At 29.8% G+C, this 14,962-nt stretch overlaps 2 protein-coding genes across 5 annotated transcripts; both read left to right on the top strand.

Annotated features, from left to right (window-relative positions):
• The first annotated feature begins 5,005 nt into the window (after positions 1–5,005).
• On the top strand, positions 5,006–6,660 carry LOC110611698 (protein DETOXIFICATION 55). Its single transcript, XM_021752085.2, has 2 exons — positions 5,006–5,014; positions 5,103–6,660. Exons 1-2 carry the CDS (start codon positions 5,006–5,008, stop codon positions 6,600–6,602), a joined length of 1,509 nt encoding a protein of 502 aa, XP_021607777.1. The 3' UTR covers positions 6,603–6,660.
• A 4,581-nt stretch (positions 6,661–11,241) lies between these two features.
• LOC110610522 (FCS-Like Zinc finger 15) lies at positions 11,242–12,306 on the top strand. 4 transcript variants are annotated; one of them, XM_043954611.1, is made up of 3 exons: positions 11,242–11,594; positions 11,748–11,845; positions 11,891–12,306. In XM_043954611.1, exons 1-3 carry the CDS (start codon positions 11,386–11,388, stop codon positions 11,950–11,952), a joined length of 369 nt encoding a protein of 122 aa, XP_043810546.1. In that variant the 5' UTR covers positions 11,242–11,385; the 3' UTR covers positions 11,953–12,306. The 4 variants fall into 4 exon arrangements, with proteins under 4 accessions (XP_043810546.1, XP_021606165.1, XP_043810547.1 ...); XM_043954612.1 differs by having other exon boundaries at positions 11,252–11,594; positions 11,751–11,845; XM_021750473.2 differs by having other exon boundaries at positions 11,250–11,594; positions 11,748–12,306.
• Positions 12,307–14,962: the final 2,656 nt, after the last annotated feature.

The raw sequence follows: 14,962 nt of genomic DNA, 5'->3' as shown, positions 1-14,962 counted from the left end.
TAAGATAAAGTGATATTTTTAAGATATGGGCAACTTTTCTTTTACACGAGGAAAAACAGTAACCTAATTATTTATTGTATTATAATATAAATATCAATCAGTGAATACCTAACCTAACATCACAGTATATTATAGCTATTACAATTATTTACACCATGATAATTGACCTAATATAAGCACTAATTATCAATTAATTGTCTTAATTAATGTTTTATTGTAGAAAAAAATTATAAATTATTACATTATCTCATATGTTTACCTAATTTTCTTTGTGTATGGTCGCATAAATATATATATATAGAGAGAGAGAGAGAGTGAGACTTGTTAATTAATGAAATCCATGTGAGGTAGCTAGTTTTCTATGTGGATAGCCAAGTTAGGTCATGTATAGAAAATAAAACTAGGAAAAGAATTGTGTCTTTTAATATAAAAATAAAGGTTAATTTCTATATTCTTCTTATTGGATTCCATGCAAGTGGGAGAAGTTGGGTCTTTGATATTTTAGAATAGGGTTCACATGTTGATGTGCCCCGCAACCAAATTCTTCCACGTGATTATCATTATTTATTATTATTTCTTTTTTTTTTCACGTGTTAATTTCTTCTTAAAGGTTCAGCTATTTATGGTGTTTTATATATATACATAAAAAGAGCATGATTCCTTGAAGTTTATCTTGGCCTAAAAGCTATTGCTGTAGCTGCTTGAAATAGGATCATACTTTGGCTTCGTGTCAAAGAGAAATCACATTGCCTAAATCATTAATGACCTTTTGAATAGGAGCTGTCAATAGTTGCTGTCCAATTTCGTATTGAAAAGACCAAACGTGAGATTTGTTTAAAGAGGATCTTACGATTCCTATATAGTTTAGAACAATTAAATAATTTTATTTTTCCACTGACGAAAACTGTCGAGATTTAAATATAAACCTTTTAATTAAAATTCATAAATTAAATGAAAACTCAAAAAATAATTTTATGTCTCTATAAAACAGTGGTGAAACAGCAGAAGAAAAAGAAAACCCATGATAACAAATCTCCAACCTGTCACTTAAATATTCTTGCAAGCACCTTATTTTATCTAGAAGGTTTTGGCACAATTCAAATTATGCCTTTGAAGATCTGCCTCTAGTAATGGGCATTATCCATGACTTTCTTTTTTTTAACATAATACCATTCAAAATTCAACTTAATTTATTTGCAATAAGCCGTCTTTCATGTCATTTAAAAAGCAGATCATAGTAAATCAATTACTATTTATTTTTCTACACCAATTCTGATTCTTCAAAGAAATTAAATAGCGCGTATCAAATTAGATTGAAAACTATTAATTGCTTACAGTTTGGGTCAATCCTCCTCTTTGTTTGCTGCCAAAGTACGGATTCAAATTAGAATAATAAGTAATAAAAAATTCAATTACCTATATTTAAGATTTAGTGTCTATCTCAATTTTTCGATGGAATTGGTGTTCTGCTAGAGAGATTTATACATACCAGTGAATGAGAATGCTATTAAATCAATCTAATTTTCGAATGTACTTAAAGTGACCGAAAAGTCCTCAAAGCACTTAAATATTCTTATTAGGCTGAAATAAGCCCATGAGGATAACGCTATCGATAAAGCAACATGATTTGAAAAAAAATCGATGTGGGATTTATGTATATATTATTATTTCAATTAAGTTATTTTGTCTAAAATATTTTTGCACAATCTAGTCTTTGCCTTTTACTTGAAGATCTGCCTCTAGTAATGGCACTATTCATTGATTTTTTTTTTTTTTTTGAATTTGAGAACTTTCAAAATTAAACTTAATTTACTTGCCATTGAAGTAAGCTTATGAATGTGTCACTACCCACAAAAGCTAACATGATTTGCACTTGTATTTGTGTATATATTATTGTTGCAAGCACGCTCTCTTTTTCTACAAGGTTTTGACAGCCACCAATTTTTGCCTTTTGAATATCTACCTCTATTAATTAGCACTAGGTGGATAAAGATGACCAAATAATGTGGACAAATCTGTTTTAAGTTGATTCTCTCCACTATGAATTTCCAATTCTAGGGGGATAGCTATCATGATTAGGGTTTAAAATAAAGCAAAAATTGTTGACTAAGTAGAACAAAAAAGGCTTTGAGTGCAATACATGAACATGATCTAGTAGCTGGAAATAATTTCAAGGTCATGGGATCACCTCACTAAAGGCTTTTAATAATTAGACTATAAGATTCACTAAATCCATTTGTTGTGCTTCACATTTGACTTATATTTCTTATATTATGATTGATTTTTAAATTTTATTTCTTTTTATAGATATTTACGTATATAAATTTTATATTTAAAAAATTACTATTATATACGATAAATATTTCATACTTAATGATATATTTGATGAATAAATAAATAATACAATAAAATTTTAGTTACATTTTTAAAATTCACTAAATCATGATTTAAATTTTATTCGATAATATTAATTATTTTAATAGTAAATAGATATTTTAATATTGGAGCATAGCCGACTGGCAGTACTATTAATTTGTCACGCGTTGGGGAAGAAGCGAGAAGGGTGGCTTAATGTGTTGGGAATTCTTACATACAAGAGCCTGTGCCTTTGGCCCCAAAACCACGGCATTTTTCATGTCCCAAAACTCCAAAAAAAGAACGTTTAAGATCTCACCATTGGATAATGTTTCATTTCTCCCTAACTACCGTTATTGTATACCAAATCTTATTTATATGATACTTAAGAGTATGGATCGAATCGAGTTCTTTTCGAATTGGATGCTCAGATACTTGTGATGTCAGTTAATTGTGTTTTGTTAGATGATTTATCGTTTTTTGGCCTTTTGGTTTAAGATTGTAAACTGCTTCTATCTAGTTATGAGGAAGCAAAGTGTGTTTTTGTTTATAGATCTGCGAATGATGTCGCTCATGTTCTACCAATATCGGCTCATTCTGAGTCAGGTCAAGGAGTTTGGATTGATATCCGTCCTCCTCATATTGTTTCTTTGTTCTCTTTGAATTAATGAAATTTTCTTGTTATTAAAAAAAAAAGTGCCCATTTATTTATGAAAAATAATTTATATTTAAAAAATATTTTTTAATAAAAATAAATTATATTAAATAATTTATATAGGGAGAAATATGGTATCATCTTGAAATTTAGAATGGTATATGTTTATTTTCACATTTTAGGGCATGATAGTTGAAAATGATATATAAAAGTGTGATTTGAAATGGAATTGATAGACAACATTATTTATTCATAGGAAGTGGGTGTAATAATTTTCGAAAAGATTTATTCAATTTGAAGGAAGAAGAGATGCACATGCATGGTTCCCATGTATGCGTGACACCAACATATAATTTAATTTCACGGTTAATGTTGATTTATATATTTTACCCTTTTGGATTCAATGGAAATTAAAGCTTGGCATCACAGAATTAGAAGATATTATCTTGCTTAGTAATAATATTTAAAGTTTTATTGAAAAGTATTTTCTATAATCAATGGAGCTTATATTAAAAATAATTAAATTAAATTAATTTAAAATTTTCATTTTTTAAAAAATTAAATTATTTAATCTAATCAGTTGAATTCAAATTCTAGAAAAAATTGATGAATCAAAATTTCATTTTTCAACCAATTGTTATTAATTTCTGAAAGTAGAGTTAAAAATATAATTAAAATTAAAAAATAAACCATAGTCTAAACCCATAAATTAAAATAGTTGGATTTATTTTTGTCCTATTTGAATTAGTTTTAATTTGTTATATATATATTTTTTTACAATTTTCAATTCTCACTCCCTAATGATACAGCCAGAAATTATATCATGGATGAGATGCGGTGCGTCAAAGTACAACAAAACTTGTTGTATTTTGACAATTGACAGAGGTTTTTTAATTTTATATTTCTTAATTTAGAAAAGCATTATAAAGGCTGACAGATTGAGTTGCCTATTAAACTGGAGTTGCCTTATTGTGCTTTTCATTAATTTAATGATTAAAATAATAAAATTCCAATAAAAAGTATTAAAATTTATAAATTATTTTGTGCTTAAATTACATACGCATGAGGCTTTAAAGATAACAAGATCCACTTAACTCTCTCTCTCCTTTTTTTTTTTTTTTTTTTTTATTAATTGTAGAGAAAAAGCTCATAAAAGAAGAAATGTATAAAAGGAAATGGATATAGAAAGGGGTTTGGCTGCGTACCTTTAATAGAAAAGCTGCGTGCTCAATACTAAACGCGTGGTTTTTTTTGTCATATGGAATTTAATTTAAATCCATAAAAATAAAAGTAAAAATAAAAAAATTTGGGAAGAGGGAAGAAAATTTTGGTAAATTATCCAACCATAAAGTTTCAAATTTAAATCTTAGTTCGTGTTTTTTTTTAAAAAAAAAAAAAACTTTCTTCTATTTTCTGCTTTGCTTATTTTCAGTTAGAAGTGAAATTTTGAGTTAGATTTTTCGCACTAAAATGAAAAATTATGGGTTTTATTTATTTATTTATTTATTCTCAGTTGAGGATATGATGAATTCCAAATTGTAAGTGGATATGTTGGGCTAAATTTGGAAAATAACAAAATGTAATTTGATCAGTATGGTATGGAGAAGACTAATACAGCATTGGACACGGTTGAAATAATAGAAAATTTTTATACAGATCTGAAAAATTAAAATTTTAAATTAATATATAAGTCTCACAATATTTTTAATACATGACAGTAGATGAATAGTTACTGGCGGTCGATGGATGAAAGAATTTTCCAAAATAAGGTTGATTTGCTGTATCTTTGCAATTGGACACTCTGTACGCTCCCACCACTCTCCTGGGCACAGTGCTGTCATCCCAACACTCAACAACTAACTAAAATCCTCCCACCACCTTCTTACCTATAAATATATATCTCTTCACTCCTTCCTCTCTGCTAACTCTCAAAACTTGCAGCACTGAAAAGGATTAAAGATGCTTTCTATAGAGAACTCCCAAAACTACCCGACAATGCCAGAGGTATACTTTTCTTAAATTCAACTGCAAACTCTTCTCACTGCTCCTAAATTTCTCAGTCCACGCTGATTTTTCTCCTTTGTTTTGGCAGGTGGTGGATGAGCTAAAGAAAATGGCAGATATCGGCTTCCCAATAGCTGCTATGAGCTTGGTGGGTTATCTGAAAAACATGATTTTAGTTGCGTGCATGGGAAGGCTAGGAAGTCTGGAGCTCGCCGGAGGTGCCTTAGCTATTGGTTTCACCAACATCACCGGCTACTCAGTCTTATCAGGTTTGGCCATGGGGATGGAGCCACTTTGCAGCCAAGCTTTTGGGTCGAGGAATTTGTCAGTAGCATCAATGACTTTGCAAAGAACAATTCTGATGTTACTCGTGGTTTCTTTGCCTATTGGCTTGTTATGGTTGAATCTTGAACCTCTCATGCTTGCTCTTCATCAAGATCCTGAAATAACCAGACTTGCGAGTTTATATTGCCGGTTTTGCATCCCAGATCTTGTTGCTAATAGCCTCCTACACCCTCTACGCATTTATTTACGTAGTAAAGGGACTACATGGCCATTAATGTGCTGCACTTCGGTGTCCATTGTTCTACACCTCCCAATCACCATATTCCTAGCCTTCACTCTTCGTCTTGGGGTCCCTGGAATTGCAATTTCAACTTTTATCTCTAATTTTAACACTCTCTTATACCTATTATGTTACATGTATTTCACTCGTGTCCCTGAGGAGCCTTTGTACACACCACTATCACCACTACCGCAGCTTCCTCCTTCACTGGGAGTAAGGGAATGGGGGATTCTAATTCGACTGGCTGTTCCGAGTTGTGTGGCTGTTTGTTTAGAGTGGTGGTGGTATGAGTTCATGACAATTGCGGCCGGATACTTATCGAAACCTCGAGTTGCTCTGGCTACATCAGCGATAGTAATCCAGACCACATCTCTCTTGTACACCTTACCTACAGCGCTTAGCTCATCGGTCTCAACACGAGTAGGCAACGAGCTAGGAGCTGGAAGACCAGTTAAGGCACGTTTGGCTACAGCAGTTGCTATAGGACTAGCTCTATTAAGCTCATTATTTGGGCTGGTATTAACCACACTAGGAAGAGAAACATGGGGGAGAGTTTTTACAGAGGATGAACAAGTTCTTGAGTTATGTATGATTGTTCTGCCCATAATTGGAGTATGTGAGCTAGCGAATTGTCCACAAACCACAAGTTGTGGGATTTTAAGAGGAAGTGCTAGGCCCGTTATTGGGGCAGGAATAAACTTCTACTCATTTTACCTGGTGGGGGCACCAGTGGCCATTTACTTAGGCTTTGTTTGGGAACTAGGGTTCGTGGGTCTTTGTTATGGACTTTTAGCCGCTCAAATTGCATGTGTAGTCTCAATCTTGACGGTGGTATACAAAACAGATTGGGAAAAAGAGTCGTTAAAGGCCAAACACTTGGTGGGCAGGAGCACTGACGCAGTAATGCCACATGAACACCATATAATCAAATGCGAAGAAGATGGAAAAGGGAATGAAGAAGAAGAAGAAGAAGAAGAAGGGGTAGGGTTTCTCAGATTAAAGATAGAGGGTGCAGTGGATTGATTTTGAAAAGTGAAAAAACAAAAATTTTAAAAAGAAAAAAAAATCATAGAAGTAGTACGGCGTTAGCAAGGACAAGATTTCAAATACACTTTTTATCTTTATTATTTCTTCAAGTGACTTTATAATATTATTATATATTGCACTGATTTTCCTCTGCTTTGTCTTTTTTTTCTTTTTTTTTCCTCAAGGCTTTTCTAATTTTTGTCCCTTCTCTTGTTATGACCTCTAACATGAATCTTGGATTGGGAAATTAATTAATATATATATATATATATATATATATATATATATATATATATATATATTTCCGTCTCTCTTACCCATATAAAAAATTATTTATTCTTTTAAATATTCAAAGCATTAAATTTTTTTAATTAATTTAGTCTTGAAATAAGTTTATTTATTTTATTTATTCTGAAATTGGAGTATTGCTGTTTGCATATTTTATTGTATTATTGAAAAGTTTTTAATTAATATACCAAATTAAGATTTAACATTTTAGGATAATATACATATTTTCTATTTAATTAAACAGGATAAGACTATTTGGAATTATTGTATAGCAATTGCCAATCACTTGCCATATTTTAGAAAGTTCTATAATTATTTTTGAAATAAATGTACAATTAAGTTGTTTAATTAAAATAAAATATATTAAAATCAAATTATTAATTTTTATGGTAAACAACTATACATCTAGCCATAAAATCAAATTCTTTTCAATATATTCAAAGCAAAACATATGTGCCATTTATTTAATAATTAAATATAAAAATAATCATAATATCAAACATTCATTCATTTAATACAGTTGGATTTAAAATTATAAATTTTTAAAAAATATTAATTAATCATATGAAATGGTCATGTTTATTTTAATAAATTACTAAATATAAAAAATTAATGTAAAAAATTAACGAGTATTAGAGATTTGACACTCTTTTCTTTGAAATGATATTGATAATTTATTGAATTAGCGAATCGATTCAATGCTAACAGATGATAATACTATGAATATATGACGATTCAATGCGAACACGATAATAATACTATGAATATATGATGCATTTGTATTAAAACTTTAAGGACAAAAAGGCTGTCTCTTTCAAATCTGAATACATATCTTCTTTTCATCCACATGAACAAAAAAGGGGTAAAATGTGACTAAAATGAAAGAAGCTAGCATGCATGTGCATCTATGGACAGCCATGGGCAGAGCATGTGTAAGTAAGGTACATACAAGCCAGAAGAGAATAAGAAGAAGAAGAAGAAGAAGCAAGGAAGAGCATGTGCCTTGCACATGTACAACCACTTGCATGTAGGTAGTATTTCGTTATCTCTATCAACAACAGGCATAGTGGCTGACTCCAACTTGAACATCACTGTCTCTCTCTTTCATTTTCAATATGGAACATTGTTGCTTATCATCCAAATATCCCCTCATCATATACATATATATATATATACACCATTCTTGGGAAACACTGTGGACATACAGTACATGGAATGTGTGACTAAGAGTTGCTGAAGCATGAAATGAATGGTGGCGGCCGGACGAAATTAATTAACCAGCTCAGAAAATGAAAATTTGAAGTTGGAAAAAATGAAAAAGCTGTGTAGTCTGGCCCTGAGACTGTGCTTCAACAGTGAAGAATTTGTTGCAGTAGGAGAAGAAGCCTGGTTTGGTGGTCCAAAACGTAAAAGAAAACCAGTGTTTGCTCCCTGAAAACCCATCAATTACACCTTTTATTTCTTGTGTTTTTCTACTATATTATTGAAGTTGGTTGCTTGAGTACATCTAATTATTAATTAATGATATTGACACAAATTTTTCAGAAGCAAAAAATGATCATAGTCAAATTTTAAAATTATAAATGGTTGGGTAAAAAAGCAAGCAGATATTGTAAGAGCTGATCATCATAAGTCATATATTAAAATTGAACAAGGAAATAATAATATTATCACTTGTGAGCACTAAGTAGTAATTTATTAGTCAGATTAATTTATACTCATGCGCATTAAATTATCTCTTAAATTTTAAAAGTATTAATTTTTGAGTTGATTGTTCTTGAAATTTAATAAAATTTACGTTTTATTAAAAAAAATTCGAGACTGTTACCACTAATTAAAAGAGAAGGATAATACAATGATGTTATTAAATTAATTCAAATGTACATACACTATGAAGCTAATACGTTGGGCTGGTTTTATTATTATCTGAAAAAAAAAACAATTTTCAAGATATCAAACGTTCAAATTAAATATGTGGACCCGGCCCATCAGTCCTTCATATAATGAAACCCAATAAGCATGCTTGGGCCTAAAATCCTATGTTCTTAATGTAACATTTAATATGTTATCAATATTAGTTTAAAAATCCATCTAAAATTTTATAATTTAATTTAATTTTTAATAATGATATAAAATAGACCTTTTGATTATAGATTCCTCAAAATTGGAAGTCAAAAACTAAAAAAAAAAATAGTTGAAATGGTATTAGCCATTAGATTATGACGCATCAGGCATATCTTGAATGGGAGATATTTACAAAATATCTTCCAAAGAGATATTTTTCCGCAGTACAAGGTAGGATGGGATGCAATAATTTGTTTCCAACAATGGGACACCATTTTTTTTTTATATAATTTTAAAAAATATATTTTTTTAGTCCGTTAATATTATAAGAAAAAAAATAGTCAGTACACAAACACCTTACCTATGTCACAATGAAAAGAATTTTAGGATGGATTGGCTTCCACTTGCCCACTTCCTCTGATGCCGGTAGTATATTGAGATATAAAATGTGGATGATATTTTAAGGATTATATATAGACCATCAACTTTTTTACAGAATTGTCTCCAAAATCCATGAAGCATCCCATGCATCCACATCCTGGATTCTATACCCACTTCTCATTCTCAATATATATCTTTATATTGGTCCCTACTAATCTCTATTATTTTTGTTCTATTGCTTTTTTTTTAAATTATTAATAAATGAAAATTTTAGTTGTTTATATTTTTTAAATAAAAAGAATAATTTTTTATAATATAAAAATTAAATAATAAATTTTTGTTTAAAATATAAATATTCTCACCAATTTTTGTTCAGATGCACCAAATTGAATCATTAAAAAGTAAGATGATGCTAGGTTTTTATTTTTAATCCTCCTCCTTTCTTTTCTGTAATATTTAATATTTTCTTTTCATTTACTAAATTTAAATTTAAAATTATACAGTCATAAAATAAGATTAATTTAGCACATATTTTATTATGAAGATACAGTAATAATGTTGAATTTATAGGTAGCAACAAAAAATAAATGTTGAATTTGATAAAGAAAATTCTGCAGTGAAAGTTGATTTGATACCTAAATGTATCGTCTTTCAACTCAAATCTTGCTTTTAGGTTTTAAACGCAATTAGTCATATAAATGTTGGCTTGAAATTATTTTTAAAATAAGTTAAATTTTAAAAATAATTATCCTTAATTATTCAAATCAATCACATCCTAGGACTCTTTACTTTGACGTCGGGTGTTTGATTTTTATCTAATAATACAATGATAAATTAAAAGATAATTAAAGTGGGATATATTATTTTCCTTATTAAAGTGCTATATTCCCTCAATCTCATTTAAGTGATATTCAATGTTTTTCACAAAAAATTAAAATTATTGACTAACTTTATTTGTTTAAAAAATCATAATACTTTTGGAGTACCATCAAGGTTTCAATTGGAATAAGGAAGACCTAAAGCATTGAAAATAATTGAATTTTCTTTATTTTTTTAAAATATTATTTGAAATTAAAGAGTCTATAAAAAACTGTCACGTCATCTCAACTTCAAAATGGGCCTTACACAGTTGAGTTCAATTAGTTGGAAACTGGGCCCCACTTTCTATCATTCTCAGGACACGCACGCGGCCCAACACCTTCTTCTTCATTCAAACCCTCCAGCAAAATGGCCGATGGGAATGGGACCCATGAAAGTGAAATTAGTAGAGTTGTATTCGACCCACATGTCGGCCTAAAATGGTAAGAATTACGTGGACCCACTTGGAGGGTTCAAGTCCTTGCGCTTTTATCACTTGATTGATCAACGTGTCAGCTACCTGCGAGGTGGGTCTTCTTCTTCAGCTCACGATGCGCAGAGATTTGTAGTCGGATGCACAGAGCCTCACCCCTCAAGCCATGGACACGTACTCATGTGCCCATTCCGTACCATTCATTTTCCGACTTTAATTTGGAGGGTAACTTGCTCGCCTACATCAACTAACCCCAACTTAGGCATTTCATCAAACACTTGGCGAGTACCGTCATTAGGTAACTTGCAATTTTTCATGGATGGCTTACAATGGTTGTTTGTGAATCATTTGGCTAGGATCTGATCTCTGTATCAATAATGGATTATGGGAGTCATTAGTGAGCTGTAATGTACAAAGTGAAGAGGGAAGAAAACAAACAAACAAAAAAAATAAAAAAGGAGAAAAGTAAACAAAAAAGAAATTGGAATGGAAACTGAAAAGAGATACGTGGCAGTTAATAAGCATAAGAAGTCAAATCGTTGGCTAGCTAATCGTCCTGACTACTGTGCTGTAATGGACCCACCAATTCCTTTCGTCTTTCTTACCATCTCTCTCTTTATTTATTTCCCTTCAATTTCCAAAACACTATCTCTTCGACTCTTCCTCCTTCTCCGCCGCTGCAGCCGCCTTAGCCAGTCGTTGGAGACGCTCTTTGTCTTGTTGTCGTTATAGAAGAGAGAAATTTTATAATGAGAGATGGTTGGTTTAAGTATAGTTTTGGAGGCACAAAAGGGTGGTGTTGATGACAAAACCACACAAGTGATCAGCAAAGCCACTGCGATGATCAATAAAACTTCTTGTTTGCTTTCTTCAAGCTCTGTTTATCCCCACTCATCTAATTTTCTTGAGCATTGCTTTCTTTGTGGACAGAAACTCTTGCCTGGAAAAGACATCTACATGTATAAGTAAGCAATAACAACCCTACTTTTCCTACTATTTCATTTTTAGTTTTTTCTTGACTACCCAGATTTTAATTTTTGGACATTAACCCAACAAGACTTCATTCTAACTTGCTAATCTTTAAAGATGGATCCTTTTCTCCTTTTTTGGTTAATAAGCAGAGGAGATATAGCTTTTTGTAGCGTGGAGTGCAGGTGTAGGCAGATATTTATGGACGAGGAGGAGACCATGAGGAAAGAGAACTGTTCACTTGCAGCCATTAAACCAACTTCTGCATCTTCCTCTTCTTCTTCATCATCATCTCCTCATGCTTCTCGTAACAATAGAAGCACCAGAAACCGAGCAGGTGGTTTTGCATATTGAGAGAGAGACAGAGGGGGGGGGAGAATTGAAACTGTTCTCTAGCTCTCTCTCTCTTTTTTTTTTTTAATTTTGAAATGACATAGAAATCCTCTGTGTCGTTTTCTGTTTTGCCCTAGTATCTCTTTTGTAATGACAATGATATCCTCTATAGTTTTAAGCTTCCTGGTAATGGAATGAAGCCAAAAAGGGCAATCTGCGGTCATATTTCAGCCTCAAGTATGCAAGGAAGCTGCCAAGGTTTGGTTTGTGATGTATTTGTTTAGAAACAGTGTTGAAGGAGTTTGCTTAAACTGGACTAATTAGTTGGTTGATTATGCTTTTTTTCCATAAAAATAATAGAAGGGTACTTGTCTATATTGAATCCTTAAAGTTTATCTATTAATAATTTTTTGGTCCAAAATTCCTTAATAAAAAAACATTCACTTTAAATTTAAGTCCTTAATTTTAATGGAGTTTCATTAATGAAATGCTTTAGAACCTGAGTAGGAAGAAAAAAGAAAACTATTGATCACCAAAGAGCAAGAAAAAAACCATGCAAAAGTTCTGGACTTTCAAGTTCTCGTGTATGCTCATATACTCTCAATGTTATATAGAACACAAAATACAGCAGAAATTCAAGAAATAGTAGCAGGCGAGATGTTATGGATACAATAAGCTGGCGTTGAGTCGTTGGGCTGACTAGAGGAAGCAGTGTTACAGTCGAGCCATAGAGGAAGCAGTGTTACAGTCGAGCCACTCGAAGCAAGAGACATACCAAAAAGGAATGGCCGACGTGATGACCATGAATTGGCGACTAGTATCATCTGTAAGATGAGAAAGAGGCTACGAGTCTCTGCGGTGTCAACGAGAGAGATGTGAAGAAGAGTATGATGTGTGTTGATGGAAAGCTACAAATTAAATTTTATCAATGAAAAAATAATTTATATTTTAAAAATGTTATATATTTGAAAAAAAATCATAAATTCAATTTGATTTATATATATTGAAAAAAATATCAATTTGCATATATAGTTTTATTAAGTTTTATATTTGAAATGAAAACAAAATTTAAAAAATTACTTAATTATCTATAATTGTGTAAGAATATAATATTGTGGGTGATGAAGAAACTTGCACTTGATTCAAGAATTGGTACCCACCAACAAATTTTATCAAAGGCCCCATGAACAGAGTTATATGTATATATATATACAAAACTTTTGTACATCAGACTGATTATATTCTATAATTTTTTTAAAGCTGGTACTTGATAAGGATGATTAAGGGAGCAAGGAGAATAAGCAGATATGGAAGAAATTCCCATGAAGTAAATCAATTACATAATTTGAAGTTTTTAAAAAATATAATAATTATATTTGTTTGGTTGATATATTTTTTTTTTACTTTTAAGCAGTTAAATTTTTTTTAAAAAAGTAATTTATTTTTTCTAATATAAGTAAATTATTTAATGAGAAGTGAACCCATTTAAACCGAATAGCACATATGTATTAATGAGAAAATTTACTATTTAGTTAATATAGCATAAAAAAATTCAATAGATAGTTATTTAATTTTAAAAAATATATTAAATCATTTTTATGATTTTAAAAAATTTACTACATTTGAATCACTCAAGAAAAATTTAAAATTCTATAAATATAGAGCCCGACTAATTAATATATGAATATTTTAATTTATTTTTTAAATTAAAAAATCAATTACCTGTGAATTTTTTTATATTATAAAAAATAAATAATAAAAATTTAATAGATAAAATTAATAAATATTCTTATATTATAAAAATTAAATAATAAAAATTTAATAGATAAAATTAATAAATAAATTAATTAATAAGTTTTTTAAAATTTGATACGTTAATATTTTTTTAAAATTGATAAATTAATTAATAAATTTTTATATTATAAAAAATAAATATATTAATAAGTATTTGTGTTTAGAGGTATATAATAATAATTAGAGAGAAAGGCAAAGATTAAAAAAAAGAAAGAAGAAGAGGATAGAATCTTATGCTTTCCAATGTGTAGAAGCAACTGGTTTGAAAGGTAGAAACCCTAGAAAGAGCATAGCAGAGCATACCTACTAGTTAGAATAATTAGGGTTTGCCCCCCACTTGTTTGTTGTAGTGATGCCATCCACAAATCCTCCCATGCAAAGGGACACTTAGGTTCCCACGAGAATGCAATTATTATTTATTTTAATATTTTTAGGATAAAAAATGCATTTCACACAAATTTACATTTTTTTAAAAAAAGAAAAATATTATCCATGAATTCAATACATAAAAATGTGGTGGAATCTATAAAAACAATCATAAAATTTTATGATCTTATTCGGTAATATTAAATATTTTAGTAGTTATTTACGATTTTAATAGATATTAATAGTTAATTAAATAATATAAAAAATATTTTTTTATAATTTAGTTTTTTAATTTTTAAACAATAGTGTTTTGACTTTAAATACTACTAATAAAATTATTGTAAAACAGAGCATATGTATCTATATATATTAAGTTTTTTTTATTTAAAATTTTACATACTAATCCTAGTTAAATTTCAATCGACTTTAATACTGATTTTATTCAATTCAATTTTTAATGATTTTTATTTTAATTTAAAAATGGATTCAATTTTGGTTTAATTTAATTTCTTACTGACATAAAAAAATCTAGTTTAGGTATTTTATCTTCAATGTTCATCAATCCTAATAGCTAGATTAACAAATTATTTATTAGTAAAGTCTTCAGAATAGAATACCATATTTTGGAGTTAATTATTGAAGGTAATATTCTGTTTTATATATTCAATCCCAGATTCTATTTCCAAAACCAATCAACTTAGTTGAACATTATTCCCTCAAGTGGGAATTAATTTGGAATATGAAGTTCAACACTGCATACTTAATTATGGAATACCTTACAGCAAAAATATATAAATAAATGTGTGTAGCATCAACAAGCTTTTATTCAATAATATTAAAATTATGAAGACCTTCTGGAATTTACAAATTC

Source organism: Manihot esculenta, chromosome 3 (assembly GCF_001659605.2).
Source record: "Manihot esculenta cultivar AM560-2 chromosome 3, M.esculenta_v8, whole genome shotgun sequence".
Classification (NCBI taxonomy): Eukaryota; Viridiplantae; Streptophyta; class Magnoliopsida; order Malpighiales; family Euphorbiaceae; genus Manihot; species Manihot esculenta.
The sequence above is the reverse complement of the archived record's forward strand: the minus strand, read 5'-3'. Positions and strand labels throughout refer to the sequence as shown.